The sequence below is a fragment of the Idiotropiscis lumnitzeri genome, chromosome 16, assembly GCF_059441095.1.
Source record: "Idiotropiscis lumnitzeri isolate Australia: NSW breed Sydney's pygmy pipehorse chromosome 16, RoL_Ilum_1.0, whole genome shotgun sequence".
Lineage (NCBI taxonomy): Eukaryota > Metazoa > Chordata > Actinopteri > Syngnathiformes > Syngnathidae > Idiotropiscis > Idiotropiscis lumnitzeri.
The window spans coordinates 15,989,364-16,016,227 of record NC_142406.1 but is presented as its reverse complement, the minus strand read 5'-3'; the positions used below and the strand labels follow the sequence as shown (position 1 = coordinate 16,016,227).

The 26,864-nt window shown below is 49.7% G+C and overlaps 5 protein-coding genes across 13 annotated transcripts; 3 read left to right on the top strand and 2 right to left on the bottom strand.

Annotated features, from left to right (window-relative positions):
- Nucleotides 1–251: 251 nt before the first annotated feature.
- Nucleotides 252–5,397, top strand: gabpb2a (GA binding protein transcription factor subunit beta 2a). 6 transcript variants are annotated; one of them, XM_088318412.1, is made up of 8 exons: nt 252–492; nt 2,017–2,124; nt 2,206–2,373; nt 2,555–2,749; nt 2,842–2,995; nt 3,146–3,322; nt 3,729–3,847; nt 4,040–5,397. In XM_088318412.1, exons 2-8 carry the CDS (start codon nt 2,017–2,019, stop codon nt 4,364–4,366), a joined length of 1,248 nt encoding a protein of 415 aa, XP_088174538.1. In that variant the 5' UTR covers nt 252–492; the 3' UTR covers nt 4,367–5,397. The 6 variants fall into 6 exon arrangements, with proteins under 6 accessions (XP_088174538.1, XP_088174537.1, XP_088174540.1 ...); XM_088318411.1 differs by lacking the exon at nt 252–492 and adding an exon at nt 767–1,018; XM_088318414.1 differs by lacking the exon at nt 252–492 and adding an exon at nt 1,052–1,208.
- Nucleotides 5,398–5,888: 491 nt separating this feature from the next.
- anp32e (acidic nuclear phosphoprotein 32 family member E) lies at nt 5,889–11,580 on the top strand. Of its 2 annotated transcripts, none has more exons than XM_088318424.1 (7): nt 5,889–6,094; nt 7,855–8,004; nt 8,112–8,234; nt 8,316–8,478; nt 8,567–8,658; nt 9,536–9,590; nt 9,664–11,580. In XM_088318424.1, exons 1-7 carry the CDS (start codon nt 6,041–6,043, stop codon nt 9,747–9,749), a joined length of 723 nt encoding a protein of 240 aa, XP_088174550.1. In that variant the 5' UTR covers nt 5,889–6,040; the 3' UTR covers nt 9,750–11,580. The 2 variants fall into 2 exon arrangements, with proteins under 2 accessions (XP_088174550.1, XP_088174549.1); XM_088318423.1 differs by having other exon boundaries at nt 5,890–6,094; nt 8,567–8,697.
- A 2,214-nt stretch (nt 11,581–13,794) lies between these two features.
- Nucleotides 13,795–20,235, bottom strand: plekho1a (pleckstrin homology domain containing O1a). 2 transcript variants are annotated; one of them, XM_088318100.1, is made up of 11 exons: nt 20,151–20,234; nt 19,534–19,757; nt 18,939–19,091; nt 18,075–18,215; nt 17,242–17,346; nt 16,506–16,604; nt 16,137–16,433; nt 15,979–16,076; nt 15,666–15,822; nt 15,450–15,568; nt 13,795–15,383 (listed from the first exon to the last, which is right to left on the bottom strand). In XM_088318100.1, the coding sequence occupies exons 2-11, from the start codon at nt 19,558–19,560 to the stop codon at nt 14,741–14,743; spliced, it is 1,839 nt and encodes a 612-aa protein (XP_088174226.1). In that variant the 5' UTR covers nt 19,561–19,757; nt 20,151–20,234; the 3' UTR covers nt 13,795–14,740. The 2 variants fall into 2 exon arrangements, with proteins under 2 accessions (XP_088174226.1, XP_088174225.1); XM_088318099.1 differs by having other exon boundaries at nt 15,979–16,433; nt 20,151–20,235.
- Nucleotides 20,236–21,514: 1,279 nt separating this feature from the next.
- On the bottom strand, nt 21,515–26,654 carry tatdn1 (TatD DNase domain containing 1). 2 transcript variants are annotated; one of them, XM_088318104.1, is made up of 12 exons: nt 24,524–26,654; nt 23,889–23,936; nt 23,762–23,811; nt 23,467–23,530; nt 23,236–23,382; nt 23,112–23,154; nt 22,937–23,022; nt 22,829–22,869; nt 22,463–22,539; nt 22,282–22,352; nt 22,090–22,216; nt 21,515–21,696 (listed from the first exon to the last, which is right to left on the bottom strand). In XM_088318104.1, the coding sequence occupies exons 1-12, from the start codon at nt 24,603–24,605 to the stop codon at nt 21,591–21,593; spliced, it is 942 nt and encodes a 313-aa protein (XP_088174230.1). In that variant the 5' UTR covers nt 24,606–26,654; the 3' UTR covers nt 21,515–21,590. The 2 variants fall into 2 exon arrangements, with proteins under 2 accessions (XP_088174230.1, XP_088174229.1); XM_088318103.1 differs by having other exon boundaries at nt 23,871–23,936; nt 24,524–26,653.
- ndufb9 (NADH:ubiquinone oxidoreductase subunit B9) lies at nt 24,115–26,815 on the top strand. The gene is made up of 4 exons (XM_088318106.1): nt 24,115–25,069; nt 25,517–25,709; nt 25,889–26,002; nt 26,535–26,815. Exons 1-4 carry the CDS (start codon nt 24,981–24,983, stop codon nt 26,664–26,666), a joined length of 528 nt encoding a protein of 175 aa, XP_088174232.1. The 5' UTR covers nt 24,115–24,980; the 3' UTR covers nt 26,667–26,815.
- Nucleotides 26,816–26,864: the final 49 nt, after the last annotated feature.

Genomic DNA, 26,864 nt, shown 5'->3' with positions numbered 1-26,864 from the left:
ACAGTGAGTTGCACAAATGGAAAAGCATGCACAGTAGTTTTTTTTTTTAGGCAACATACTGCAGTATGTGGCACAGATGAAAACATGACAAGCAGTGCATCACTTGAACACACTGAAATTTATTAAAAATAGTTTTTAGTCCTCAAAATTTCAACATCTGGCTTTAATTCATTGGGGGCGGGGGTAGCCCCCCCCTATTCCAGTTTCTCGCCCTTGCTGTGATGGGCTACACCAGGAGACGGGTCGGAGATCAGCAAATGGAATGGTCACTTATCGTCCTCATCACTGTGGCTTCATACAAAAACTGATCTGAAGTCAGCTTGGAGGCCAACACAAAGCCCGCCTTCGAACCGTTAACTAGCACCTCCAAGTAGCCATATTGCTACACGAAAAAAATGTATTTTTAAACAGTTTGAAGAAACTCGTGTCAGTTTAAGTTCGACTTACGTCGTTTAACAGATCGGAAAAGGCGAAAGTCTACGGACAAAGAAGGTAAGACAAGTTTAAGTCTGGTCACTTATGCTACGGCTAACAGCTAACGAGGGCCTTCAAGTTAGACAAAGTTGTTGTCCACACGTTCTTGTTTTAGTTTCAAAATAAGACCCACTTTAGAGGCCGGACACTTGACACCGAGTGTTTATCAAAAGTAACCAAGGCAAAAAAATGTTGACAGTTTAAAATATGCTAAACAAAAATTATGGGTGTTTCAAATACAACTTGCTTTACGCCACAACGGAGAATTCAAAACGCGCTGCAGACTTTTAATTTGGAGGCTTCGCTCACAACATCCGGCCTTGTTCCAGTCGTCTCCTTCTTTGGCCAGTAAACAATTTGGCGGAGGCAAGCATGCATCGCTGGCGCCCAAAGCAAAACATTTGAAAAGTGCCGATTAACAATTTGAGCTTTGTTCGTCCAACTGTGCTCGAAGGCGACACATCAAAGCTTTGCTGGCTTTGGCTCGCTCGCTAGCTTGCTAACATTAGCAGCCGCCCTGTGGCTGCCAACAAACCTGGACGCGGTAAGTCGTCGCCTTCTCGTCGTCCGGGCGAGAAAAACACGTTTCGCCTTCGCCTTCGCCTTGAGCCAACATCGGCTCAGCGGACCAGATCGTTGCGGGAAAGACTGGCCACAAAACGTCCGCATGGCGACTCGACGCTGCGCGCGCCGAGAAAAGCTAGTTCACCGGATGTGGAAGTAGTTTTTTCTCGGTGTGTAAAATAGGAAATTTCTCGCTGACTTCCCCCGGAAAACCAACAACTTTATATCAAACGGTTTCCTGTCCGTCGTACACAACATGTTTGGAGCTGTAGAAAATGGATGTTGCTGTTTTGTAATTGACAAGTGCACAGGGGGGAGACGTGGCACATGGCGGACTCTTTTCTGGCCACAAGGCGCGTAAAATGGCTCCTCGGCCCGGCGAGAAAAGCTTCGTCTTTGTTATTGGCGCAACATGGTGCGTGTCGGCTTCCATTATCGGACGCCGCCACCCCGCTAGCTTCGTTGCTAACTTTTCTCTTCAAAGTTCCTCTCCCGTTAAACAAACCAACCGACACTAAGATCTCTTTGAACAAGTTACTTAATGTTTCTTTCAGTTGCACCTGCCCGACTCTCGCACGTGCTTGAATGGTTGACTGAATAGTTGGCTATTTTTGATTTTCAATCAAGAAACCTTTTTTTTCTCTTCTCAAATTTAAACTTGCGTGTTAGCCACATTGTCCCACTAGATGGCGCTGTTATTTTTTTGTTATAAATTGAACCCCTTTTATCGCGGGTCATGCGCCGTTACTAGTAAATAATTTAATAGTAGATTTCATCCTGATCATTTTGGGGGTGCTCCAGCAGAAAGAGATAGAAAACAGGCAAGGCTGTGCACCTGGAGGAACAGGATTGAAAACCCCTGTTGCATCCGTGTACCATTCCACCATCTTTTTACCCCAATCAGCTGAAAATCATGCAAGTCCAAAGCCATGTCTCCTGCCAACATTTGAATCGCGACCTTGCTTTTGTGTGCATCAGATGTCGCTGGTGGACCTGGGCAAGCGTCTGCTGGAGGCGGCGCGTAAAGGGCTGGACGACGAGGTGAGGAACCTGATGGCCAACGGAGCTCCGTTCACCACCGACTGGGTGAGTGGCCGTCCCGAGTGGTCACATATTTGACAAGACGTACGTTAACCTCGTGAAACCCACCGCACTCGATCCATACAGCTTGGGACGTCCCCACTGCATCTGGCCGCCCAGCACGGCCACTACTCCACCGCCGACGTGCTGCTGCGAGCGGGCGTCAGTCGCGACGCTCGCACCAAAGTGGACAGGACGCCTCTGCACATGGCCGCCGCCGAGGGGCATACCATCATTGTGGAGCTGCTGGTCAGGGTGAGCGTTCGTGTTCTGGACTCGGAGATACACCTTCAGTCCTCCGACTGACGGTGCAGATTTTTTGTATATTCGATATATTCAAAGGCGAAGATAAGATTGTTACAAGTTTGGGGGGAAAAAAATCATCCAACGGCGGCTCGTAGGTCAAAGCGCCTCTCACCATTTCTCTCGCCTCTAGAGCGGCGCCGACATCAACGCCAAAGACATGCTGAAGATGACGGCTCTGCACTGGGCGGCGCAGCACGGCCACCACGGCGTGGTGGAGACGCTAATCAAGCATGGCGCCGACGTACACGCACTCAGCAAGTTTGACAAAACGCCCTTCGATATTGCCGTCGACATCCAGAACACGGAGCTCATGCTGCTGCTGCAGGTCGGTCGCTCGCCTCGTCACTTCTGCCGACTCACCGCATCACGTCGTGCTTCCATCTTCTTCTTTTTTTTTTTTTTCTTGCGTGTGTGCAGGAGGGCATGCAGAACCAAGTGAACATGAACCAGGTGAGCATGAACGTGGAGTCCAGCAACACCAGCAACCAGCAGCAGTTCATCATCCAGGGCATCCCGTCAATACCGGGAGGCGTGGTCAACCTGGCCGACCTGCTCAACAAGGCCGGCACTGGTATGCCCGTAAAACCACGAAATTAGAAATAAAACCCCGACCGGGTTTTGGTTGAACCTTTCGGCCCACTGAATACAAGTCCTGACGTTGGTTGTTGGTGTCTAAAAGTTTCGGAGTGAGGTCACATGACGCTACTTTTTTGCCTTTCAGGAGAATCTGAAGAAGCGATGGCTGCCAACGCTCTGGACAGCAACATCCAGCATGCCGCCGTGGTCAACGAGGGAGGTCAGAGGGTCATCACCATTGTAACCGACCAACATGGCAACCTGCAGACCACCGGGGGCATGTCGCAGCCCTTCTTCGTCACCATGCAGCACGGACAGCAAAGTAGGACTCACTCATTGCTTTATTCAGTGCGTGAGCGCACGTCGTAGAAATGGGACTTGAGTCATTGCGACTTGGACTTAAGTCGACTCCAGTCACTCTTTTGATGACTTGACAAAAACTTGAGCATGAACTTGGACTTTCAAGACTCAGTCCTTGACTTTTTTTTTTTTTGGGGGGGGTGATCATCTTCTCCCAAGTTTTGGACAAACTTCTTCGTTTGACCCCAGCGTTAGTGACTAAAAGACCATCGTGTTGCAAATGTCGGTTTTGGTCCGCCAGATTGGAACGTGCGACGATTAATGTGACGAAAACGGATTCACTGCGCCAAGACAAAACGACTTGGACTTGATTTGTTTGCCGCAAATCGTCCTGAAGTGCGTGACTTGAGCGTGTTTGGCGTGTGCAGTGCTGGCGGTGCCGGCCAACACCGTGACGGAGGAGGTGGTGACGGAGGAGGCGCAGGCTACGCCCTCCAGGAAGAGGAAGTTGGAGGTGGCCAATAATCACAACGACACTGGAGAGACGGTGAGTGCAAAGCGCACGTTTTCTTCATCTGCGATATCGGTGCCGGAACTCGGGTCGCCGATTCCTTACGTTTGAAAGAGGCGGTGCTTAATAGCAAAAGCCAAACCACATAAGGTGGTGTTTAATTTTAGGGTCACCCATAAGTTTCAGAAGAGTCTTTTATTAAGTTGTTGTTTTTTTTGTGGCGCGCAGGAGCTTTTGCAGAGGCAGCTGCAGGAGGCCAACAGGAAGGCGCAGGAATACCGGCAGCAGTTGATGCGCAAGGAGCAGGAGGCCGAGGAGTACCGCATCAAACTGGAGGCCATGGCCCAGAGTCAGGCGGGCGCGGCGGCCAACGCCAGCGTCAGCCCCGAGGAGGTGGTGGGCGGCGAGGACGAGGACGCGGCGGGCGTGGGCGTGGTGGAGGAGGAGGGACAGATGGTGGTGCTGCAGGAGGGAGGCATCATCATGGAGGGCGACGAGGGCCGCGTCACGCTGGTGGAGACGGGCGGCGGCGAGCCCGCCGAGGTCAGCTCCTAACGCACCCCGAAGCCCCGAGATGGACTGAACACGGACTGACGTCTCGCCGTCGCCACCGCTCGTTCTGTCTTAGAACGCATCCGGCCACTTGGACATCGCTTCCTCTTCCGCCGCCTTCCGTGTTATCACTAACATCCAGGCAACTGCTTCTCCGCCTTGGCTTCACTTTCTTTTTTCTACTTTGGAATCACATTGTTGCTTCTGCGGAGTATTTTGGGAATACGAGTACCTCACTCCACTTTTTGCCAAACTGGTTGTGGAAAATATTCCCCATCTGAAATATTTGACATTCTTTGAAGTACATTTTATAAAAATCAAACCATCCAAATCAGGTCACCTCTTTAGTCCGAAATGCTTCGTCTACTTCTGCTTATTGCAGACAGCAATTAGATATTTTCTTTTATACCTTGTTACACACTTCGCTAACATTAGAAAAGTACACCTTTCAACTTTTTAAGGATGTGGGATCAAAGTACCACACAAACTCTGCCAAACTGTGAATGTGGACATTTCCCCACCCAAAGTAAATCCATCAATTCTTCAATCCTGATCATTTTTTTCCCCCGTGCAGATTTGTGTGCAAAACTGGCAACCCGTAAGAACGTTGTTGCAGTCGCTTGACATGGTTGCTCTCAAACGTTGACAGTGAACGGACGAATCGAGAATGAAGGTGAAAACGAAAATTGTTTTCATATTCTCCCCAGCGTGTTTTACAGTTTTCACATTTGATTATTGGATCTCTGCAGTTGAAATGTGCAGCTGATCCTGCATCTCAACTTTTAGTAAACAAAAAAAAAAAAAAACAGGAGCTTCGGAGCAGGATGGATCTTTCTCAAAAGTACATTTGACTGGGCCCTCCTTTCTTCCTTCATCTGTCCTGTGAGTTGAGTTGGATAAATATATTTTTTAAAATAAACTCAGCAGAGCAGCCTTTTGTACATATAAAGCTGTATTTTTTTTTACTGTACCTGGCTGCTTCATGTGGATGATCGCAATGCTAATCTGATGAATATAAACACTTGTTTACTAAATTGTCTTTTTTTTGGTGTGACACAAAGGCCTTGTCAATAAGACCACAACAGCACTGAAATGTTCAAGTCTTTTATTCGTAGCAATAATTTGACACAATAAGTAAATGTAACGTAAGACTAGTTGGAGTTCGATGGCGGCTCATTCATCCAATCAGAGAACGAAGCCGAGCGAGCGCCATTTTAGTCCCGCCCACTTCCAATTTATGAGGTTTTCTATCGAATGTACTGACGCGAGTGGGCCTTTTCCCGCATGTCTTCGAGTATCAAGTCATTCCCCTTCAAGGTGGCTCCAATTCGGCCGTTCTAAACCACCGAGAGCGATCATTTGACGAGCAAACAACAAGCGTCCCCACGAGGTCTACGCAGCCAGTCGGTTTGGGACGAGGCCTCCCCGCTCTTTGGATTAAGGCAGATCAGCCTCGATTGACGCGTCTCCTGGCCAATAGGCGTTGCAGCTGAGGCACGCAGCCAATCACGTGTCGCGGGGGGCGGGTCCACGGCGGAGGGGGCAGGACGCGAGGTATCATGGAGGATCAGTGAGCAAACTGGCCATCAGAAACGAGCAAGCGACTCTCTTGTCCCGGGGACTTTCTTCTCACCTCACCGCCTGACTGCCCCCTCGTCGCCGATTGCAAATTTCAAGATGGACATGAAGAAGAAGGTCGTTTTGGAGCTGCGGAACCGAGACCCGGCGGAGGTGAGTGGGCAGCGTTGAGCCACTTGGGGAGGATGAGCGAAGCGAGGGGGAGCCGATCGAACGAGCTGCGCTGCACCGCGAGAAGCCCGTAGCCCGCCCGCCAACTTTGCTTTCACACATTTGCCCTCGCGCGCGGTTGGCGTGGACGTTGTGGAAGTACCGCGGCGGCAGTGAAGCGCGATCCCGGGTGGATGGAACCGGCAGCGGTGGGTGGGTAGCTCGGCTCGGTTTGGCCGGCCGGCCGGACGCCCGCCCGCCCCTCCTCCTTCACCCCCTAGCCGCTCGCTCGTCTTTCAGGCTCTTTAACTTTTAATCAGTCTCTGCCAGCAGCAACGAAAGCAGCTTGTTGTTTTGTTTGATTCTCTCCATTAAAAGTAGCGTAATGCAAAGCAAAACAAGCGCATCAACATTTGGTGTCTTTTGAATCGTGGAAAACACTACGACGACATTTTCAAGTTGGATGGCGCGACCATTTTGTGTGTGCTTGTCGTGGTCGCAGCTGGGGGGAAAAAATCTTTCGGTGCCGTCCCGGAGCACATTGGTGACCTTTCGGGGCGTGCGTGGCCATTTAGGCGCGAGAGGCGAGGCGAGCCCCCTTCTCCCGACATTTTGAACCTCGGGCGAGTGACGCCACTCGAGACCAAAAGATGCTGCTTTATTTGACATACGAGCCCCACAAAAAAAAACAGACAAAAGAATCGCGACGAGCTCCGGCACCGTCGCCCCCTTGTAACGCGACGACCGAGTCCCGATCACTGTAACGAGGACTACGACGTGCTCCCCCCTCGGGCGGCGAACGTGACGACGGGAGCGCTTCAAAATGGAGGGACGTTACTCGTCGATGGCGGATTAACGCGCTCCACTTGCGATCGACAAAAGTGCCGCGTTCGCATGAGCCGCTCGCCTCTCGGTGGCGTCGCCGAGCTTTGTGAGCGGCCGAACCTTCGCCTAAGTCGGCTCACTGGCTCGGTTCGGTCGGCGACCTCCGCGTGGCGTCGTCCTCTTTTATGGGGCAGACATTTTGTAGGGCGCGTGTGCGCGCTCGCCGCGGTTATGTAAATCTATGCTGGTCTGGCGCGTGCACGCACGCACACACATACGCGTGCAAACGAGCGAGTCGGGGAAGCCACCGGCAGCACGTGCGCGCGCACGGTGATGCTGTTCGCCATTCGTGCGTGCAGGCCTGGAGCGCTCGTGCACCCGCACGCATGCGGTAACACCGACGTCAACTAGCAATTCCAAGGCAGTTAATTGACGACAACATGAACACAAGTATCTTAGGCGAGGATGTTTGTGTTTGTTTATATCCGAGTTGCAACAATCGAGCCTCAAGTTAATCAACAACTTTGAGAACGCTGGTCAACAACAATTTCCAGCCAGAGAAGCTTTTTATCTAGTCTTATTGGACACGGATGAAAAAAATCAGCTTTTTTGTCCATTTTCTTTTCAAATTATTGTTTAATTTGACCCGTAAAAACATGCACAATACAATACATGTTGTCTTGTCGTATTAATTCATATGTTTCAGAAAAAATCAAATTATTGCAGAAACTAACTTGCAATTCACAAATATTACTTAATATTACATTTTTATTCTTATTGTAATGAAAACAAGTGTCGTCATCTCCATTTAGGTCAGTGTTAATATATAATACTGCCCCCAGGTGGTCAAAGTGGGTACACCAGAAGGAGCGTCACCATCAGATCAATTGACGTGACAATTTGATCAAACGTTGAAGTGCACCGCGTTTGTTTTTCAGGTGGCCGAGATGATGCTGGACAACAGCCACTCGGCGAGCGGCGAAGTGGAAGGTCTCTCAGACAAGTTTGTGGAGCTGGAGGTCCTCAGTATGATCAACGTCGGTCTCAATTCGCTGGCCAAGCTGCCCTCACTGCCCAAACTGCGCAAGGTGACACGCGCATCACATGACAAGCATCCGCGTCACATCCCACCGTCCTGGAAGTCTCGATTGTTGTCCTTCTCGCCATTCTCACGGTCGTTCGTTCTCTCACCCAGCTGGAGCTGAATGATAACAACCTGTCGGGTTCTTTCGAGACGTTGTCGGAAAAATGTCCCAACTTGATCTACCTCAACCTCAGCAGCAACAAGATTAAGGATCTGAGCAACGTGGAGGCGCTGGTCAGTACACGCGTTTAAAATTCCATTGTTGTCGTCATCATTATTTATAAATCGCTCAAATGGGAAAATTCAACTTTGCAGCAAAACTTGAAGAGCCTTCAGAGCCTGGACCTGCTGAACTGCGAAATCACATCACTGGCGGATTACCGCGACAGCGTGTTCGAGCTCCTGCCTCAGGTCACCTACCTGGACGGCTTCGACCAGGAGGAGAACGAGGCGCCCGATTCGGAAGCCGACGAAGAAGGTGAGCCACGTTGCGCCGCACGCGGACGTCTGCGAAGACGCAACCCGGGGGGGGGGAGTCAAAGCCATTTGTTTTTTTGTCGCCGCAGACGAGGACGGCGAGGATGGGGCGGGGCCCACGGGCGACTACGACGACGAGGACGACGAAGACGACGACGAGGATGGCTCGGAGGGAGGAGAGGTGGGGCTGAGCGTTCGTGGGAAGAGGGCCACGCATCAGGTGGGCAACGCTGGCGTCGGGCCCGGCTCGGACGCCCCCCCAGCATGCACCTGTGCTCAGGCGGCAGAGAACGGGACTCAAAATCCAAATGTTTTAGGGAGCGTTTGCATGACATTGGCTCACAAGGTGCCAATCATTGCCGTAAGACCCGCCCCCTGAGGCCACAGAGCCAATGAGGCTCCCAGAGTGTTCAGCTTAAACCTAATTGGTTCCCAATGGACGTCTTCTCTGCCGCCTCCGACCTTTGACCCCGTGAGCTCAACGACAACAAGTCAGCAGCACCGAATGTGAAAGTAACGCTCATCAAAGTCATGCTTGCAACTGTTTTGCTGCGGGTACAGAAAGTATTTTGTCGAACAATCGCCAAAAGAGTATTTGTTCACAAAGTACGAATCCGAAAATCATAGCTCACAAAAGTGACGATTGTTTCGAGTGAATTTGCTACCTCGGATGTTTTTCTGTTTTACCCAACCCATCTCCACAAATTGTTATTAATACTCTTGAGTATTCACGGATGTTTCATTTTTTTTTTCCACACGCCAGCTGATTTGTTGATGTCAAACTGCTGCAGTGTAGCGCCATCTACTGGTGAGGAGGTCATATTTCAAATTCTATTTTTTTGACTGATCTGATATGATACTTGGTTTGGTGACTCGCCCACATCAAGTGTTGATGGGTCCAAATTTTGCTGCAAAGCAGAAATGAGCTCTGGTGGGTCGCCAAGGTCACGTTGACGTAGACTCCTCAGTAGTGTCCTTGTGTGTGTGCGTCTTTGTGTTTGTGTGTGCACGTGTGTTCTAATGTGCACGTGCGTTAAGTCTTGTGCGTTTGTCTCCAGGAGGAGGAGGATGATGACGATGAGGATGACTATGGTGAGGAGGAGGAAGAGGAAGGTGAGTGTTGCATAGAGACCTGTCAATCAATCAAAAAGCTTGTCGAGCAATCACGCTGCCCGTGGTTCCGCAGACGAGCGAGCAGACGCTCAGGGACAGAAGAGGAAGAGAGACGTGGAAGACGACGGCGAGGATGACGACGACGACGAGGACGACTAGCCGCGCTGTCGTCGCGTGTGCGTGCGTGCGTGCGTGTCCCGTCCTTCGCTAGACGTCGTCCCTTTAGCTCCGCCCACCTCCTACAAAGAGGGGGGGTTCGGAGGGAATTTAAATTGGGGAAGAATTGGAAACTTTATGGGAATTAAGTGGGAGTTGGTTTGGATCATGTTTTTTTTTTTTTATTTGAACAGTGGCCAATCTAAAATGAAAAAAAATCAGAAGTACTCGGAAAGGTACAGTGAACCCACCGCTCCATTTCGGCAAATTCACCTATTTGCCAAATCAGTTTTATAGTTTGGATAAGTCCCCTGCGCAAGCCAAAGCAATGATAGTTTTACTTTGGCGCCATCTTGTGGCATCTTTAGGAAATTGCAAACCTTTTTAAACGGGCTCGGATGCAGTCTTCTGCCAATCCTGGTAGTGCTTGTTGCAGTCACCATTTGTGCTCAACTAGATTTTAGCCAGCAAACGTGTTTCTTATTGGCGGAGGTTGGTGACTGAGGCGCGGCCACAAATGATAATTGACAAATTAGACATTGCTTTTTAAAAACAAGAAAGTTCTTAAACTGGGCTAAATCGCCAAGAAACCATTTCTATGAAAGAACAATTTGTTTTTTTCTTTTTAAATCTAGACATAATCTGTGAATAGGTGAATCTGTGGGTACTGAACCACATATAAGTGGGGTCCACTGTATTTTATATAGACATATATAAACTACAAATATGTTCGCTCCACAATTTACTCCAATTGAGTGGCCCAAACATGCCGCAAATTTCTTGTTAATCTGATACATTTTGGGAGAAATTATTTTTTGCCCATTGAGCCAACCCTCAGTTGTGTAAATTATTTAATTATTTTTCTTTTCTTTGGGTGGTGGGCGGGATGCGTTTTTTTAATCCACTTGCTAACTTCATTATTCGGCAACCCTCCTTCCCCGTATGTCCGCAAGGCAGCCGAACTCAACTCTTTTCCGCCACACGCAAGATGGCGCCCACGTTGGCTTTGGAATCTGTGGATCCTTTTGCCGAGTCATCCAACTAAATTGAGACTGTTCATCCATCCTCGCTTTTGCCCATTTGCCAACTTTTGAAGGACACATTAAAAGGAAAGAACGAAGACTTTTTGAGCACAGAAAGTCATCTGAACTTTGTGGACATTGACTACCCCCCATTCTCTCCCCAACACAAACCAAAGTCGGCGCACTTCGGAGCGCCCCCTTCAGGACTTCTTGTGTTTGTGCATCAGGTTCTTCCTTCTCCGTTTTAGCCCGATGATCACATGACTCTCCTGCCCCGCCCACCTTTTTCAAAATATGCAGATCAGCGTATGCTCCTCCTCTTCTTATACTTATTATTATTCCCTGTTATTATTATTATTCCCTATGTGTGTGAGTGTGTGTGTTTTATTGTAGCTTTTTACACGCTCTGTGACTTTCGGGACTTTTTTTTGTTTTGATTTTTGGGGTCAAGTGATGTGAAATATTCCAATAAAGTTGAGTCCAGTCCCTGCAAAGCATTGTGGGATAATGGAAACCAACATTTTTTAAAGGAATTGACGACGAAGCAATATTTCTAGATTTCTACAAAGAGAAAGTAGCTTTTTTTCGGCGGGGTGATCGGTCACATAATTTAGTTCTTAATTTGCCGGGAAGCAGCGGAAGCTCGACGGAGGTTTGTCTGTTTCTGTCACTGACGTCCAAATGTGTTTGTGTGTCTGTGTGTTTTTGCCGCTTTAAACATTTATGGAAAAAAACGAATGGAATATTTGTGTACATACGTTTTTATGCTCTTCAGGTCTGATAGAAAATGATAATAAAGTCATTTAGTTGAACTTGGCTGTGAGTGACTGCAAATGCTTCCACCGGAGGGCGCTCGTGAGCAACTACGTCGAGCAGGACTGTGGTCGCAGGTTGATGTGCCCAAAAGGAGGCGGAAACACCAGCTGATTCCGAGCCAGCCAATCAGCGACGACAACTTGCCCAATCCGTAGCGTTGTAAGGTGTCAGCCTGGTACTACTTCGCTTTCAAAACGAAAGCAAGTCCGTCCACGTGCTTCAGGAAACACTTTTAACTCGCTTTGAGCGCACTAATAAATGTTGACGGTAAGTGGACAATATTTGATGGCATCATAGTTACACTAAACAATGACGTAACTGTCGTTTGCCTTTGCCCCATGAAAAGGAGTGAAATTTCCTCAAGCTAAATGCACGCGGAGGATCAGACCTCGTACGGTTCGTAAGGGCAATAAAACAAACGTGATAAAGGTCACATTTTAGCATTTTTACAGTATAATAGCATACTTGGCATGTTGAGAAGACACAAAAAGTACTGCTGTATTTACAACAAACCATGAAAAAACACAAATTCAACACTCGTACTGTCTCGCGTAGTGACGGACGTGCTATGCACTTATTGTCCCCCAGATGGCGCCCTCATCCTACAGAAACACTGACGACAGTAAATTTGATCTCATTTATTATTTAAAATGCTTTTTGTTGCTATCCGCTAGATGACGTCACCCTCTCTGCAACAGAAAAGGACGAGGAGCACTTTGTCACTTTTGTTGGGATGTCTTTTATTTGTTATTTGAATTATTGTGTGCGTGTCTGCGTGCGTGTTTGTTTGTGTGTGCATGCATGTTCATTTAAATATTTACTCTGACCTAAAAGCTTTTGGTTCTTGTTATATTTATAACGCATATACATGTACACACATGCACTAACACGCGTACACATTATCACGCACACACAAGCGGACGTGAAAAAAGACGTACATAAAAACACACTCACGCGCACGCGAACCGACACGTGTCCAAATTAACATACTTGCATGCATACCCATAAACACGGATGCATGCACACACACTAACATGCAGAAGCTTACACGCACACAAAGAATCATGGACATTCACAGACTCATCAACACACTCATCGTCGTGTTGATGACGTCACAATGAGCTCATAGCAATGTGATGATGTCACACTGTGCTGATAAACAGGAAGTATTTTTAGCTCTGTTGCTAGCTGGCTAACAAGCAGAATGAAAACAAGAGGAAAAGAGGGAACTTGACAGTTAGAACATGCTGCGGGACTTAAGCCACAAAACACACACGCACACACACACACACACACACACACCTCCATGTTCCAGGTCAGTGTTACAGTTTGTTCTCATTAGGCCGTGTGTGTGTGTGTGTGTGCGTGCGCGTGCGCGTGTGTGCGTAAATAAAAGATGCGAGATGATGATGATGATGACAACCAAGCGTAAATAATTGAAACTTTTGTGAGTGGTTTGATGTCACTGAATAATCACGTTAGTTAGCACGCACGCTAACACTGTAAAAGATGTTTGTTTTTTTTACCTCCTCCTCTCACACATTTGAAACCCTAAACTGGGCTCAAAATCTGAATTTGAAAACTTAATGTTTAAGACCCCAATTTGAGACCCCAACCCTGCCTGGAAACCCCCAAAAATGGTCTTGAAACATTCATTTGAAATCCTGTTGTGCTGATTGGAGGCCAACTTGAACTTTTTTGCACTCTCTCGTAATTTTTTTTTTTTTTTCAGCTGCCATTGGCCACCCAAGCGAGACGTCAGCACGATTGACACCTGCTGTGATTGACAGCGACTCTGGAAGAAGTTGAGGATGAAGAGGTGATGAGTTGAATTTTCCTTTAAGGCCGCAACACACACACACACACACACGCACGACTGCAGATGAGTCATAAAGAAATGTGCATACATGAATGCATAATGACGCGTGTGTGTGTGTGTCGGAGGTGTAATGGAGCGATGTTGCTCGTCTGCCCTACATCTGCTCCTCTGCTCTTTATTACAGCTCACTGACCCATGCGCGCGTGCGTGCGTGCGTGAACGTGTGCACAAGAGTAAACGTTGCTGCTGTCGGGTGAATTTTTTTTTTTTGGGGGTCATATACGAGCACGAGTGAGTCAGTGCAGGTTTGTGTGTGTGTGTGTGTTGCATGAACGCGTGAGTGTAAGTTTGTGCGGCATGCGTGCGTTTAAACGACGTGACCTCATTTGGTTTTGACGACTTTTATTTGAGTTCACGTGCGCTTCCAACAGGAAGTCAAATATTTTCAAAGCCAACAAACAGGAAGTGTGTGTGTGCGTGCGTGCATTTTTTTTTTTGCCACTTCCTGTTTGCGATTGTGTCAGTGCAAGTAAGTGCGACCATGCAGCCTTCGTCCGACAACCCATAATAGTCGAGCAGGTCGACGTTTGTGCTTTTTGGTGACGAGCAGAAACATGACAAAAATTCGACGAGGCTTCCGTGTCACAACTCAAAACATTTTTAAGATGATCGTCATGACAACATCCATAAAAAGATGACTTAAAACACATCAAACACCAACATTTAAAAAGTCAAACAATGTTGTCAAATGATTAGTAAAAATTTTTTTTTTTTAAAGCGAAATTATTAATTTTGTGCTATTTTTTTTTACTTGAATTATTGCAGTTTAGTGGACTTTGAAAAAAATTCCTTGAGAATTCAAACAGAAGTTCAAGTTTGAGAGTTTTTGGGTGACATTATTGCTGATGACATCATCATTTAAAGAGCATACGAAAAAAATCTGCGGGAAAAAAAAGTTTCGTACAAAGCATCAAAAAAATCATATTTAGGAAGTCTTTTTTTTTTGTCGCTTCTTCTTATTGCTGGTCGTCAAACGCGATTTGTTCCAACGCGAGACTTCGCAAGAAGACGCAAAGTAAAAGAAAAGTCATGCAAGTCAAAAAGTGCGGCAGAAGCAAGTCGCCATCGTCACTGATGACGCATTTTGGATTCTTCTGCTGGTTCAAGACGAGCACACGTGCGCTCCCAAGTGGAAGAAAAGTGGAACATTCCTGAGGGAGGGGGGAGTCGGGTGACGCGGACTCACCCGTTGCGTAGACGGCTGGAACGTCGAGTCACGTGATCGAAGAAGAGCGCGTTTAAAAATGGGGAATTCCTGAGACGGCAAAAAGTCTGGCTCACGGCGACTCGGACTCGTCGTCAGGCGACGTCGCCGCTTTGCCCGCGTCGACGTCGCCCGCAGCTTCGGGCGAAGTGGGCGTGGTCGGCGTCATCTTCTCGTAGGTCTTCCTGCGCTGGCGTCGCAGCGTGTGGCTCTGCAGCTCCTTCACCTCCTGCAGCACTTCCTGCGCCTCCTGCCAGGAGCACATGGCCTCCACCAGGAGGCGCTCCGCCTCCGCACGCCGCTTCTGGACCTCGTCGTCGTCCGGCTTCGCTTTTTGCGGCGTTTTGCCGTCTGATGACTCCGACGGGCTCTTGGATTTGTTGGGACCGGCGCTGGACGAATCGTCGCCGCTGTGGAGGCACGCGGACCTCTTGGCCGGTACCGCCGCGGTGCCGCCGTCCGGTCCGAGGGTGGTCGGCGGAGACTCGGGAAGATGGGACGCCTCGGAGGTTTTGTAGCCCGGCGAGTCCGTCAGACGAGGAGAGTCGCCGGGACACGCGGGAGAGCGCGACCCTCGCGAGCGAGGGGAGTCGACATCCCGGGAACGATTCTTGCGGGCTTTGGAGCGCGGAGATTCACGACCTCTCAATCGGGGCGAGTCCTTCCGTCGGGGGCCCGGTGAATCGCCGCCGCGGCTACGAGGAGACGACGATGACCTGACGACATGAAACACAAGTTGACACTCGGGCCACAGAAGGTCGCCGGTGGCGTCTGTATCGCACCTGCAATGAGGAGAGTCTCCGCCCCTGAGGTGATGAAGACGAGGAGAATCCACGCCCTTCGCAAACGCTGCGCCTCCTCCTTTCTCTCGCTCTCGCTCAGCTTTGGCCTTCTGTAGCTCCTGTCGCAACATCGACGTTGGCGGAGAAGAAAACTCGTCAACGAGATTCATTTCATTATTTTAATGAAGCGACGCTGCAAGGAAGAGCATCGTTCACCTGCAGTCGTAATTCCTCCAGCAATTCCTGCGCCCGTTGCATCTTCTGCGCGATGAGCGACTGCAGTTGGCCCACGGGCTGCACCGCCGTGCCGCCGTCCTCTTCGGCGGGACGGCGGCTGAGAGCCCAACGCAACTCGGAGCGAATCATCGCCGGCCTGTCAAAGGCAAGAAGAAAAAAGATGGAATTCCGAAAAATTTCCTCGTAGGGAATGAACGCTGTCATCGTTGACTTGAGGGTTGAAACATTTTTTTTTGGGGGCACTCCTGACCTCGCTAGTGGCTCGTGCGTAATTTTCAGGTTTTGCGTCTACCTGGAGGAGAGGACTTCATCCATGGAAGCGCAGCGACTTCGGCCCACAACGCTGCTCCTCTTCCCGGGCTGAGGGGTTCTGGAATGGTTTTGAAGCACCTGAAAGAAGACGCGCACGCCCATCAACGTGTCCATCCGCCACGCTTTTGCTCCGCCTACCTGCAGCTGCTGGCTCTTGTGCACTTTGGCGTTTTCCAAGTGGGAATATTTGCCCCAGGAACGCTCGCTTCCTCGGGGCAGACTTCCCGTCTTCACTTTGGCTTCCTTGCTTCGCACTCGCAGCTTGGACACGTCCGTCCCCGAGCGCTGACGTCCGCCGCCGCCGGCCACCGCCACCTGCCCGCAGGAGGCCACGCGGAACACGTTCTCCCAGGAGGCGCCGTCACATTCCGAGGAGAAGCCTTCTTCCTCGGCCACCAGGTCGAGGGTCAGCGTGCCGTGACAGGACGACGAGGCCTGCGCGTCCAACACAGCGAGCGCAAATGAGAAGACAGATGAGAGGTAGCGGGCCACCGGGGGGCGCCATACCACGGTCATGAGGTGTCCCCGGGTGGGAAGACGGCGTCCTTGTGGGATCTTGGCTCGATCTCGGGTGGGATGAACCAGCACGTCCTCCTCCATGGTCACCTATGTGCGAGATCAAATGAAGATGAGGATATGGACATGCAAGCTATCACGTTTCAGTAACACCAGTTTGGATGGTCATTCGGAGGCGTGACCGTGTTTGTGCAGACATGCAGAAGGACAAAAAGACCTTGATTATGTGGTCATGTGTACATAATAATGTGGCCAAATCGACCGGAGTTGGACATGCGGACTTGTTTTCATGTGGGTGTGGGGACATAAAGAGATACATGGGTAAATGTGATCACAAGGCGATTTGGACACGCAGGCTTGAGGACGAGTATTGGTCTGGACGTGCCCATTTGGAGGTTTGGCTAATCATGCAGACAAACAGGTGTGTGAGAACACTTTTGGCGATGAGTTAATGAGGACACGCTTTCATGTGGTCATCGGGACTCGTGGACATGAGGACCAAAAAGATGCATGTTCACAAACACGTTTGCACATCTGAATGTGTGTGACATCATTGTGGACATTTGGATGTCACCATTGACTTTCGTTCATGTAAATATGGCAATGTGAGGACATTTGAAGATGATGGCACATTTTCATGTCGACATGTTGTGGACACGTTGGGATTGCTTTGCGTGGACACGTGAGAAGAAAAAGATTTGGACAGTGAAGGTGCGGATGTGGTCACCTGGTCCAAAACTCTGTTTTTGGCCTTGACGATGGCGATGTTGAGGGCGTTGATCCACGACTCTTTCTCCTCGGGACTGACGGCCAGGAAGAGAAGGTTGGAAACCTGACAGAGGACAAACGTCACCTCATGACGAATTGTTTTTACATCCTGATGCCGGACGATGACATCATCATAATGAGGATGATGAGGATGAAGATGGCTGCGGGGCCGTGTGCTAACACGAATGCTAACGCTGTCAGATTATTCCAGTCCGACTCATCCTGTGACACACTAATGGGATTCTGTGGATTAAATCTTTTTACAGTGAAAAAAAAAAAAAACAAGCTTTAAGCTCGGCCAATCGGAACGCCCGAGGCAGAATCGTCGGCGGCTTTAAATCCCGCCCACCGCTCGCCAGAGAAAATCCACCAATGAGGACGCAGCGGGTTTCAGGCGGGGATGAAGTAAATCTCTCAGAGGACGCCAGTGAACACTAAAACACGCAGAAAGTCCCGCTGCTGCACTTTGGAAGCTTTTACAGCGCCCGAATGAAACGCAAAGTGGCCCAAATCCTCGTCCCAAAAGTGGAACGCCGTCCTCACATCCTCAAATGATCCCCGTCTCAAAACCTCCTCAAGCTACCCTGACATGATCCACAACCTCCCCCGTGCGCCGCTTGCAATTGTCGCCGCCTCATCAATAATAAAAAAAGTTCTTCTTTCTGCTGCTTAAGTGCCCGCGGAGCAGTTTGGGCCATCGAGAGCACCGGCCGGGGATGGGCGAGCCTGAAATGATTTCAAAGAATGAAATCCGCGAGACGTCGTGATGACGGGACGGGACGGGATACGGACCGTGTTGCCGGGCCGTCGGCATCGGATGAGCGTGAAGCGGCTGTGGTTCTTCTTGCTGCGACTTTTGGCCTTCCTCAACTCCTCCGAGCGCTCGTAGTCGGCCAGGTCCAAAACTTCCTGAGACTTGCGCTCGTCCCTCACCTGAGAAAGACAAACAAAAGCAGCGCTCAGAGAAGATCCAAAACGCTTTCGCTCAAATGGCGGGAATTGATTTTGCGACGCCATCGGCCGCGAAATTGCAGCCGTCAATACTGACAGAACCACGCGACCTGTTGCGTAAGAAGACGGCGGTACCAACCAATCGATCGTGTCGATGTGAGCAACGTGACACCGGATGGCGCGTGTGCCTCTCATCACGCCATCCTAACGAGACGCCGACACGGGAAAACGGCCAGAGGGATTCGGAAGAACGCCTCAACGCCTTTCGGCTCGTTAGTGCGGCACTAATACCCGTCGTCCGACACATGGCCGCATGGAGATGGATGATGCGCGATTTAAAAAGAAAATCTCAGCCTGGAAACGACGACGTGCGTGTGAATGTGCATTTGCGCCCGCATCAGCGTGTGTTAGCGTGTGTTAATGTGTATCGGCTGCAGGCTCAGTCGTGTCACATGATCTTTGATTCAGTCACATGTGTGGACTGCTCAGCCAGCAGCCCGCATCTTTGGATTTGTGCACGCGTGTTTGTGAACGTGCACGTTTGGATGGGACGGTGCGTGTGGCTGACTTTGTGATTGTATGTGAATGCGTGTGTTGGCGTGTGCAGTTGCGTGTACTGTATCTGTGCGTGTGCGTGTGTGTGTGTGCATGGAACACACACACACACACACACACACAAGTCTGTGTGATGTACGTTATCCCGACCTCCTTGTCCGATATGAACAAGTGTTCTCCTCGGAGGACCACGTAGCGACTCCTCCAAAGCTCCCTGAAGATCCCCCGGCCGCAGAATTTCCGGAGCCAGCCGAACTTGTCCGGCTGCGGCGGCGCGCCTGAATGGGCCGGATCCTGAGGTCCCTGTGTGACCAAACACGCACACAAAAATGATGGCGGGCACTCGCTATCCTGGCGTGTTGGCCACAAACGAACAAGTGATACGTGTGTGTGTGTGTTAGAATGAGAATATATTGGTGAAATTGTAAATCTTTTTTTTTTTTTAAATGATGCGGATGCATCATAGAGGTCTCTAATAATCGGACCCGCAGCTCAATGAAAATATTCCAATATTATTATTAACACTTGTGACTTGAGACCAAGAAATATTTAGTTGCGTTCATGAACCTCGTTCATGACGACTTCGCGGGTGTACCTAATGAAGTGGCCATGTAGTCTCGGAGGATGGCGACGCGGATGGAGGCGAGATGAAGGTGTGAACTTAAGAATGGATGATGTTTGCTCGTGACGAATGTGTGGCGGACTCGCACGGAGCGTAGCACGGGGTGCGCGTGCGTGTACCTACCGGTCCTGCGTGCTGGCTCTTCTTCATGCTCGCTCAGTTTCTTCTTCAGCTTCTTCTTGTTCTTCTCTTGGTTCGTCTGTTGTGTGGCGGCTTGGAGGCGGCGTCCTCCCTGCGAGCGCGTGCGCGCGGGCAGATGCTCCCCCTTGGCGTGCGCGCGCACTTTAACCTAGATTCCGAGTGCGCGTGAGGGCGCCATCTGGCGGCACGAGCATGCTTGCGCAGGCCTAAACAAAGACAGGCGTCATCTTTCTTATATTGGTTTTCTTTTTTTTTTCAGTGATCACATCAGTGCGGGTGTCTTGAAGGTGTGGCAGCCATATTTGACATTTGACACTTTCTGCAACGAAGATGACACGAGGCCGGCGGTCCAAATAGGACTTTATCGCACACGAGGAGCGGCAAGGAGGAGCAATGCGGTCTCTCCCCAAAAAAAAGTGAGTACTGGAGACCCCTCGTGTTTTTGTAACTCTATTTTACGATATTCTTGTCATGGGGCAACACTGAAGAAAAAAAGACCACTCGTTGAAGTGTAAACTGACTCTCGCTGGCAACAAAAGTGACGAGACCCTTGAGTGAAAATGTCCAAATCGGGCTCAACGAGGTTTGGCGAACATTACCTGTCAGGAAAGCCCTTGACGCGACAGCCGTCGAGCCTCCATCTCGTGATCGTGCTGCGTCAATTTGTCGGCGAATGTCGGATCATTGGCAACCAGCCGTTGTGATCGCCATGACAACATGGGCGGGCGTGTCTCTGATATGACATCACACAGCTGCTCATCATCTGTGTCGACTTTAGTCCCACGACACCAAAAAGATGTTGGCATACTTTGCGCAGCTGTCAAAAAGAGCCGCCCCAAAGCTGGGAAACGGCGCCGGCGCTTTCCAACAGTGCGCGCGGCCCGTCCTTCTGCAGTTTAAGAGCGAAAGGATCGCAGCATGGAAACCTGCGTCAAGCTCGAGAGCGCTTCCGAGATGGAGATCCTCCGTCAGGTCATCCAAGAGGTGGCCACCCAGAACCAGAGAGACATGGAGACCCTCCGCCAGGAAGTGCACGCCGCCGTCGGTCAAACGCATCGCGACGCCAAGACGGCCCGCCAGGAGGCCAGGACCCTCCGCCAGGAGGTGCAGAAAGCCCTGGGCCCCAACGCGTCCGACGTGGAGAGCATGCGGCAGGAGATCCGCGAGCAGACCCAGAGGGACATGGACGCCCTGCGCCAAGAAGTGCTCAACACGCTGCAAAGAGACATGAAGGTTTTCCGCCAGGAGTCCAAGAGGCTCCGGCAGGAAGCGCAGAGCATGGCCGCCATGCGCCAGGAGTGGGAGGAGGTCCGAAGCAACCTGTGCTCGCTGTCGGACAGGCTGAAGGTGATGGCCGAGCATACCAACGCCAGCGGCGGCGTCGCCAAGGCGGTCCCGTGGACGTCGACCAGGAGGAAGCTCCGAGACACCTGCTGGGGGATCTCGCTGCCTCTGGCCATGACGCTGTGTGCCGTGTTTGGCTTTGGGATCGGCATCACCCTGTCCTAGGACACCTCTCTGTCTGACCACTTATAAATGTTGAAAAAAGAAAAATGTTCACTGTGATTTCTTTCGTGTAACATAAACGCATCTGTGTTGACCTTGGAGGGCACATTTGATGTTTTTTTTGGTTTTTTTTTAAGGCAGGTGAGCAAGGTGAAAAGAACATTTAAAATATTGCAGCACAAATATTAATTGATTGTATTTTTTCCAAACACATAAATGCAAACACGACTGATTGGAAAAGAAAATGTAAAAAAATCGGGGCTCCGAAAGAGCAGACAATGATTGCCTAAAAATGAAGCCACAAGCGCACTTCACCCAAACCGCCACTAGAGGGCGACAGCAAGCAGCACAAAAACTCATTTGAGCTCAATTAGGCAGCAAATGAATCGGTTTGTGTGAATGCTGCTGGACCAGACGGTTCTGAAGAGCGTCTCGAAGGATTCAGACTTTGTTTTGTGATCATGAACTTTTATTCAACTATGTCTGATGCACGTCTTTTTATGTTATTGCGTTGTGTTCATCTCAGCTTGCAATCAACCAGTCGAAGAGAAGAAGACCCTACTGGTGTTGTCGTAGATGCATCTGGAAAGCTCCGACGGGTCCTCCTCCCTTGCTGCCGCCATCGCCTCCAGAACTTGTCTGCACGAAACAAGCGAACGGGTCAAATCCTCTTGAAGCTGTGATGTTGAAGTTGTGTGTGTGCGTGCGACCGTCGACAAGTCACGTGCACGACGTCCACGTAAGTCAAGTCTTGACCTTCAATTTTCAGTCCTTAAAATGATCCCCTCCAAAAAAAAAGTCTCCGTCTCCGTGCATCGAGAGGGTCGCCGCAGTGAGAAATGAATGTAGCGAGATGAGCTTTGTCAGTGGCAACGCAAGATGGCCGCCGGTGGCTTCACTACGGTGAGTAAATCGACATGAGCAGGCCAAGTTATTATCTACGTTCTTGATGCTGAGTTTTCACCATGCGAGCCCCAAATCCTAAATTTGCTGACCTGTCAGATCCCAAGTCGGCGACGGCTTCGCACTCACATGATGTGACATGGCTCGTTCCTGTCCTTCAGGCAGTGCCCCGCCTCCCATTTCTTCTTTGTGGGGAAGGCGGTCTTGACGTATCGGAAGCTGGCGTGCGTACTTTTGATGCCGCACCACGGCGCGTCTGCCGACCGTAGGGAACATGTCAACCCAAGATGTCCGCAACGAGGTCCACTCGCGACAACTCACCCGTTTCTATCATCAGTCGCTCGGTGGGAATTCGCTTCATGGCTTCGATGTTGGCCTCGCTTTTCAGGGAACTGAAAGGGAAGGTCTCGTTATTGTCATTCGGACCATGCGGACGCTTCGGCGCGAGGAAGTGACGAGGGCAAATATTGAACAAATGAATAAATATCTTCCCGGCTCTCACCATCCGTTGATCCCGATGTAGAGGTCCAGCTCGAGAAGGGCGGCGGCCTCCTCCGCGGTCCCATCGAACGAGTGGACCTGACGAGGGATTGAAAAGGTTTGAGCGTTAGCTCACCTGGAATAAAATTTATAGAACAATTCAATAACAAAATACGTAAAAAGCACAAATCGCCGAAACAAAACTGAGACTCATGCTGCGTCAAAAGCCAAAGAATAGACAAGGAGCTAGCGCAGCGTTTTGGACCAACTGGAGACGCTTGATGGAGGATTGGCTGCCGTCAAAATAAAGTGCACCGTAACAATCCAGTCGCGATGTGACGAAGGCGAGGATGCAAATTTCTAAATGCCGTTGAGACGTTGAACTCACCACGCCTCCCACGCATCTGTCTCGATTCTTCCTCATGATGTCTGCAATTCAAGACGGCGGTCAGACGGTGTGAGATGCGGCTGGAGCGGACCGCAACTTGTGACTCACCCACAAAGTCCTGATGGGAGTTGCGGCAGTGCAGGAACATGGGAAGCTTGCTCTCCTCGGCCAGATCAAACTGCAGCTCAAAATATCTGCGGCGCATGACGGAAAACGTGTCGGAGAACATGACGAGGACAAAAACGTGCGTTCGTGTGTGTGTGTGTGTGTGTGCGGGACTAACTTGAGTTGCGTCTCTTTGGGGCAAAATTCTAGCCGGTCAAAATCTACAAAGACAAAAAAAAAAAAATACAATTCAAGCCCCCCCCCAAAAAAAAAAAGTGCTGATTTTGTCGCCACAGACTCGCCTAGTCCGCACTCCCCGACGGCGACCACTTTGTCCGGGTTGTCGGCCGCCAGACACCGCAGCCGGGCCAGATACTCGGCGGCGCCGGCGCCCTCCTCGAATTGGCCGCAGCGGGTCGGATGGCAGCCCACCGTGCAGTAGAAGCCGTCTGCGCTCGGCCCAGGACAAAACGCCAAATCACGTGACGTGGAAGCGCCGAGCCAAGAAACGCTGCTGCGGTTGCCACGGTTACCTCTGCTCTGCGCCAGTTTGACGGCCTCCTCGCTGTCTTCCAGGCTTCCTCCGGTGATCACAAACTGCACATCATCGCATTTAGTCAATGATAGTCGTAAAATATTTGACTTTGGATGTTTTCATGACACTCTGGATCGCCTTACATGATTAAAACAATATAAAATACAAAAACTAAAATTAAGAACAAAATACGATAAATGAAAATAGAACACAAGAACCAACTCAATAAAAATCAATCTAAGCAATTGCAAAGAGGAAGCGCAGACAAAAAGGTGGCCGAGCGAGCGTGTCACCTTTTGAACGCCGGCGTCGACGGCTCTGTCGATGACGTGATGGAAGTCGTCTGCGGAAACACGACGCGATGGTCGTCACGCCTTCGACGTGACGGCGGGAAACGCTCACCTTGGTGCTTGCGCTTGCCTCTGTAGAGCCCACGGAACGCCGGGTCGGTCAGGTTTACGCCAATGTCTCGTGTTGGAACACAAAATCAGAACATGCGCTGTGTCATCTGCACCAGAAATGATTCTTTTTTTTTTTTTCGATTATTCGATGACTCCGATCCAAAATAAAAATTCCATCCCTTCATTAAAAAACAGGAGAGTTCAAGATGATGTTGCATAAAGAGTAGAAACATAAATTGATTCTTATTCAGAAAGTCAAAATGCTCTCAAAGGGTCAGTTGATGAGTCAAAAAAAATAAATTACGTTAATTTTCTTGTGGCTCATGGTATTATTATTATATGGACTCTTTAGGACAAAAAAACTGACTTGTCTACTGCATTTTGATGGTGGTCGTGATGGTTGTAACATGCTAATTACTTGGGGATTTTCTTTTGTGGTACTTGGTGTAAAAAGTTGCACAACCACTGGACTAGAGTATCATTATTTTCACTCCATGCACTTAAAATTTGTCTTCCCTCGTGTGCAATGCAATGATTCGATCAAGCTAGCTTATTTTGGAGCCATGTAGGTGACACGTCATTAGCTCAAGACAAATGAAAGACTCTAAAATGTTGAGTTTTTATTCCCAAAGTGACGATGATCGTGTGCCATACCGATGAATTTGTGCCGGGCCATAGCAGACAGAGTCGAACAACTGCGAGTCTTGTTCGTGAAAAACCAACGTGCAGCATTCATCCGTGCGCATGTACTTTGGTATTACCGTAAGTCTCATAAAAGAAGAGCTCGCATTACTCGAGTAGCAACATCACACGTTTGCTGCCACAACTCTCTATATGGTAGTGACCACGGAGCAGAGGGCATGATTATTATAATTTAAGTAAAACATTATATTTTAGCATATTTTAAAGTTATGAGCATGGCGAAATGTTCTTGAGTTAAAAAAAGGGTCACGTGCGCGTTTGCCTTCATGATTACGGTGAAAACATGTGACGTCATTCGATCCCAGCATCCTTTGCGCGACGCTCGACTGGAAGGTGACACGACCGAACGAACGGAAGGCAAACAAGCTAGCAAGCAAGAAGGCTAGGCAGCTCGCAAGCTCGCTGGAGGATGGCTTCCGCCTACCTCAGCCACCAACAGAAAGTGCTGCGACTCTACAAGAAGTCGCTGCGACATCTCGAGTCATGGTGCATCTTTCGGTGAGGCACACAAACCGAGCGACCAGACGCGGCCAAGCTAAATGCTAAGCTAACAGCTGAGGTAACGGCTAGCCAGGTCACAGGCGCTAGGTGCACAATAAATGTGCCACTTTTGCCATTAAAATCCTCTTGCCGGAACTTTTAGTAGAAGAAAGACATGCACAAAGAAAAAGTTGCATATGCCCAAAAACATCGGATTATATGAAAGTAAATCATAACATACAAAAAATGGTAATAAATGAGCATAAAAGTCTTATAAACGTAACTATATTGCAATGTTTTTTACCCCCTCAGCATTACAAGTTAATTGTCCAATTCAACATTGTGTTCATCCGAACTGTGCCATTTTGTTTAGCAAAAAGCTTTCAAGAAATGCCATAGACGGGCTAATGGAAATTAGGATTGATGTTATGAACTGCAAAATGGTTGTTATGTGTGCGACTTCAGGGATAAGTACCGCTTCTACGCATGCCTGCTGCGTGCCCGCTTCGATGCCAACAAGAACGAGAAAGACTTGATGAAGGGCACCAAGCTGCTGAAGGCCGGCGAGGAGGAGTTCTGGGAAAAGCAGCATCCGCAGCCCTACATCTTCCCTGACTCGCCTGGCGGGACCTCTTACGAGCGCTACGAGTGCTACAAGGTCACCGCGTCTTTTTCAATATCTCGCACCCTCATTCACCCCCAAAAATGTTCTGGAACTGGAAAAATATCCGATCAAAACTCAGGATATTCGATAGCTGTGTTTTTTTCAGACTGATTGTGCGACTAACGTGATCTGTTGTGAAATGTGTTTGAATGCGGCATTTTGTGTGACGGCAGCTTCCCGAGTGGGTCCTGGAGCACTGGCACCCGTCCGAGAAGGCCGCCTACCCCGACTACTTCGCCAAGAGGGAGCAGTGGAAGAAGTTGAGGGCGCTCAGCTGGGATAAAGAGGTGAGCCCCTTCTTGCGCTTTCGTGTCGCTTGCCTCGATGAGCCGGCGTCACGCTGCCGAGCCTCAAATAATATGACGTGTCATTAAAACGAACAAAAACAATAAAGCAAGTACCTCTTTAGCTGAAAGTCAATTAAAATGTGTCACGTCAGTTTCACGTCCCCAAATGAAGAAAGTCACTTTGAACCTCAAAGCGATTTTCACAACATAAAATACGTAGTCGGGTTGGGAAAATAAAAATTTGCTATCGTGACGTTGCAGTTTGAATGAAACTCTTTTAGAAGCACGAACATTTTGGGGTTGGTGGATGGTTCTCTTTTTAAGGAAAACTAATCCCTTGGACCTGAAACGTTTGAGAACCGCCAAACTAAACGAATCCACCAGAATGTGGACTTTTGTCCTTTTTATATTTGCTTGCTGCTTCCAAGTCGGCCTTTTCAAATGTTTGTGGGGAATTTGTTGTCCCGCGTGGCCCAAACAAAAGCAAAGTGGTTTCCGGCGCCACTAAGCACAGAAAATTGTGACTTTGCAGGTGGCTCAGCTGCAGGCCGAGACGCCGGCCGACGGGCCCAAGTCGGAAGCCCTCCCCCCGGCCCGGAAGGAAGGCGACCTGCCGCCTCTGTGGTGGCAGTATGTCACCCGCCCCAGGGAGCGCCCCACATAAAAACAACCCCCCCCTCCCCCCAAAAAAAACATCCTGTAGAATATTTGACTTGGTCCAAAAGTCGACTTCGGACGGCCGAGAAGACCACCTGCGCCCACTCGCAGCCGTTATTTCCTGCCTCCATAGCGGTCAATAAACAGAAGAATTGACGTCTCTGTTGTTTGTGATGTGGCCGACGCGTCTTCTGAACTTGGCGAA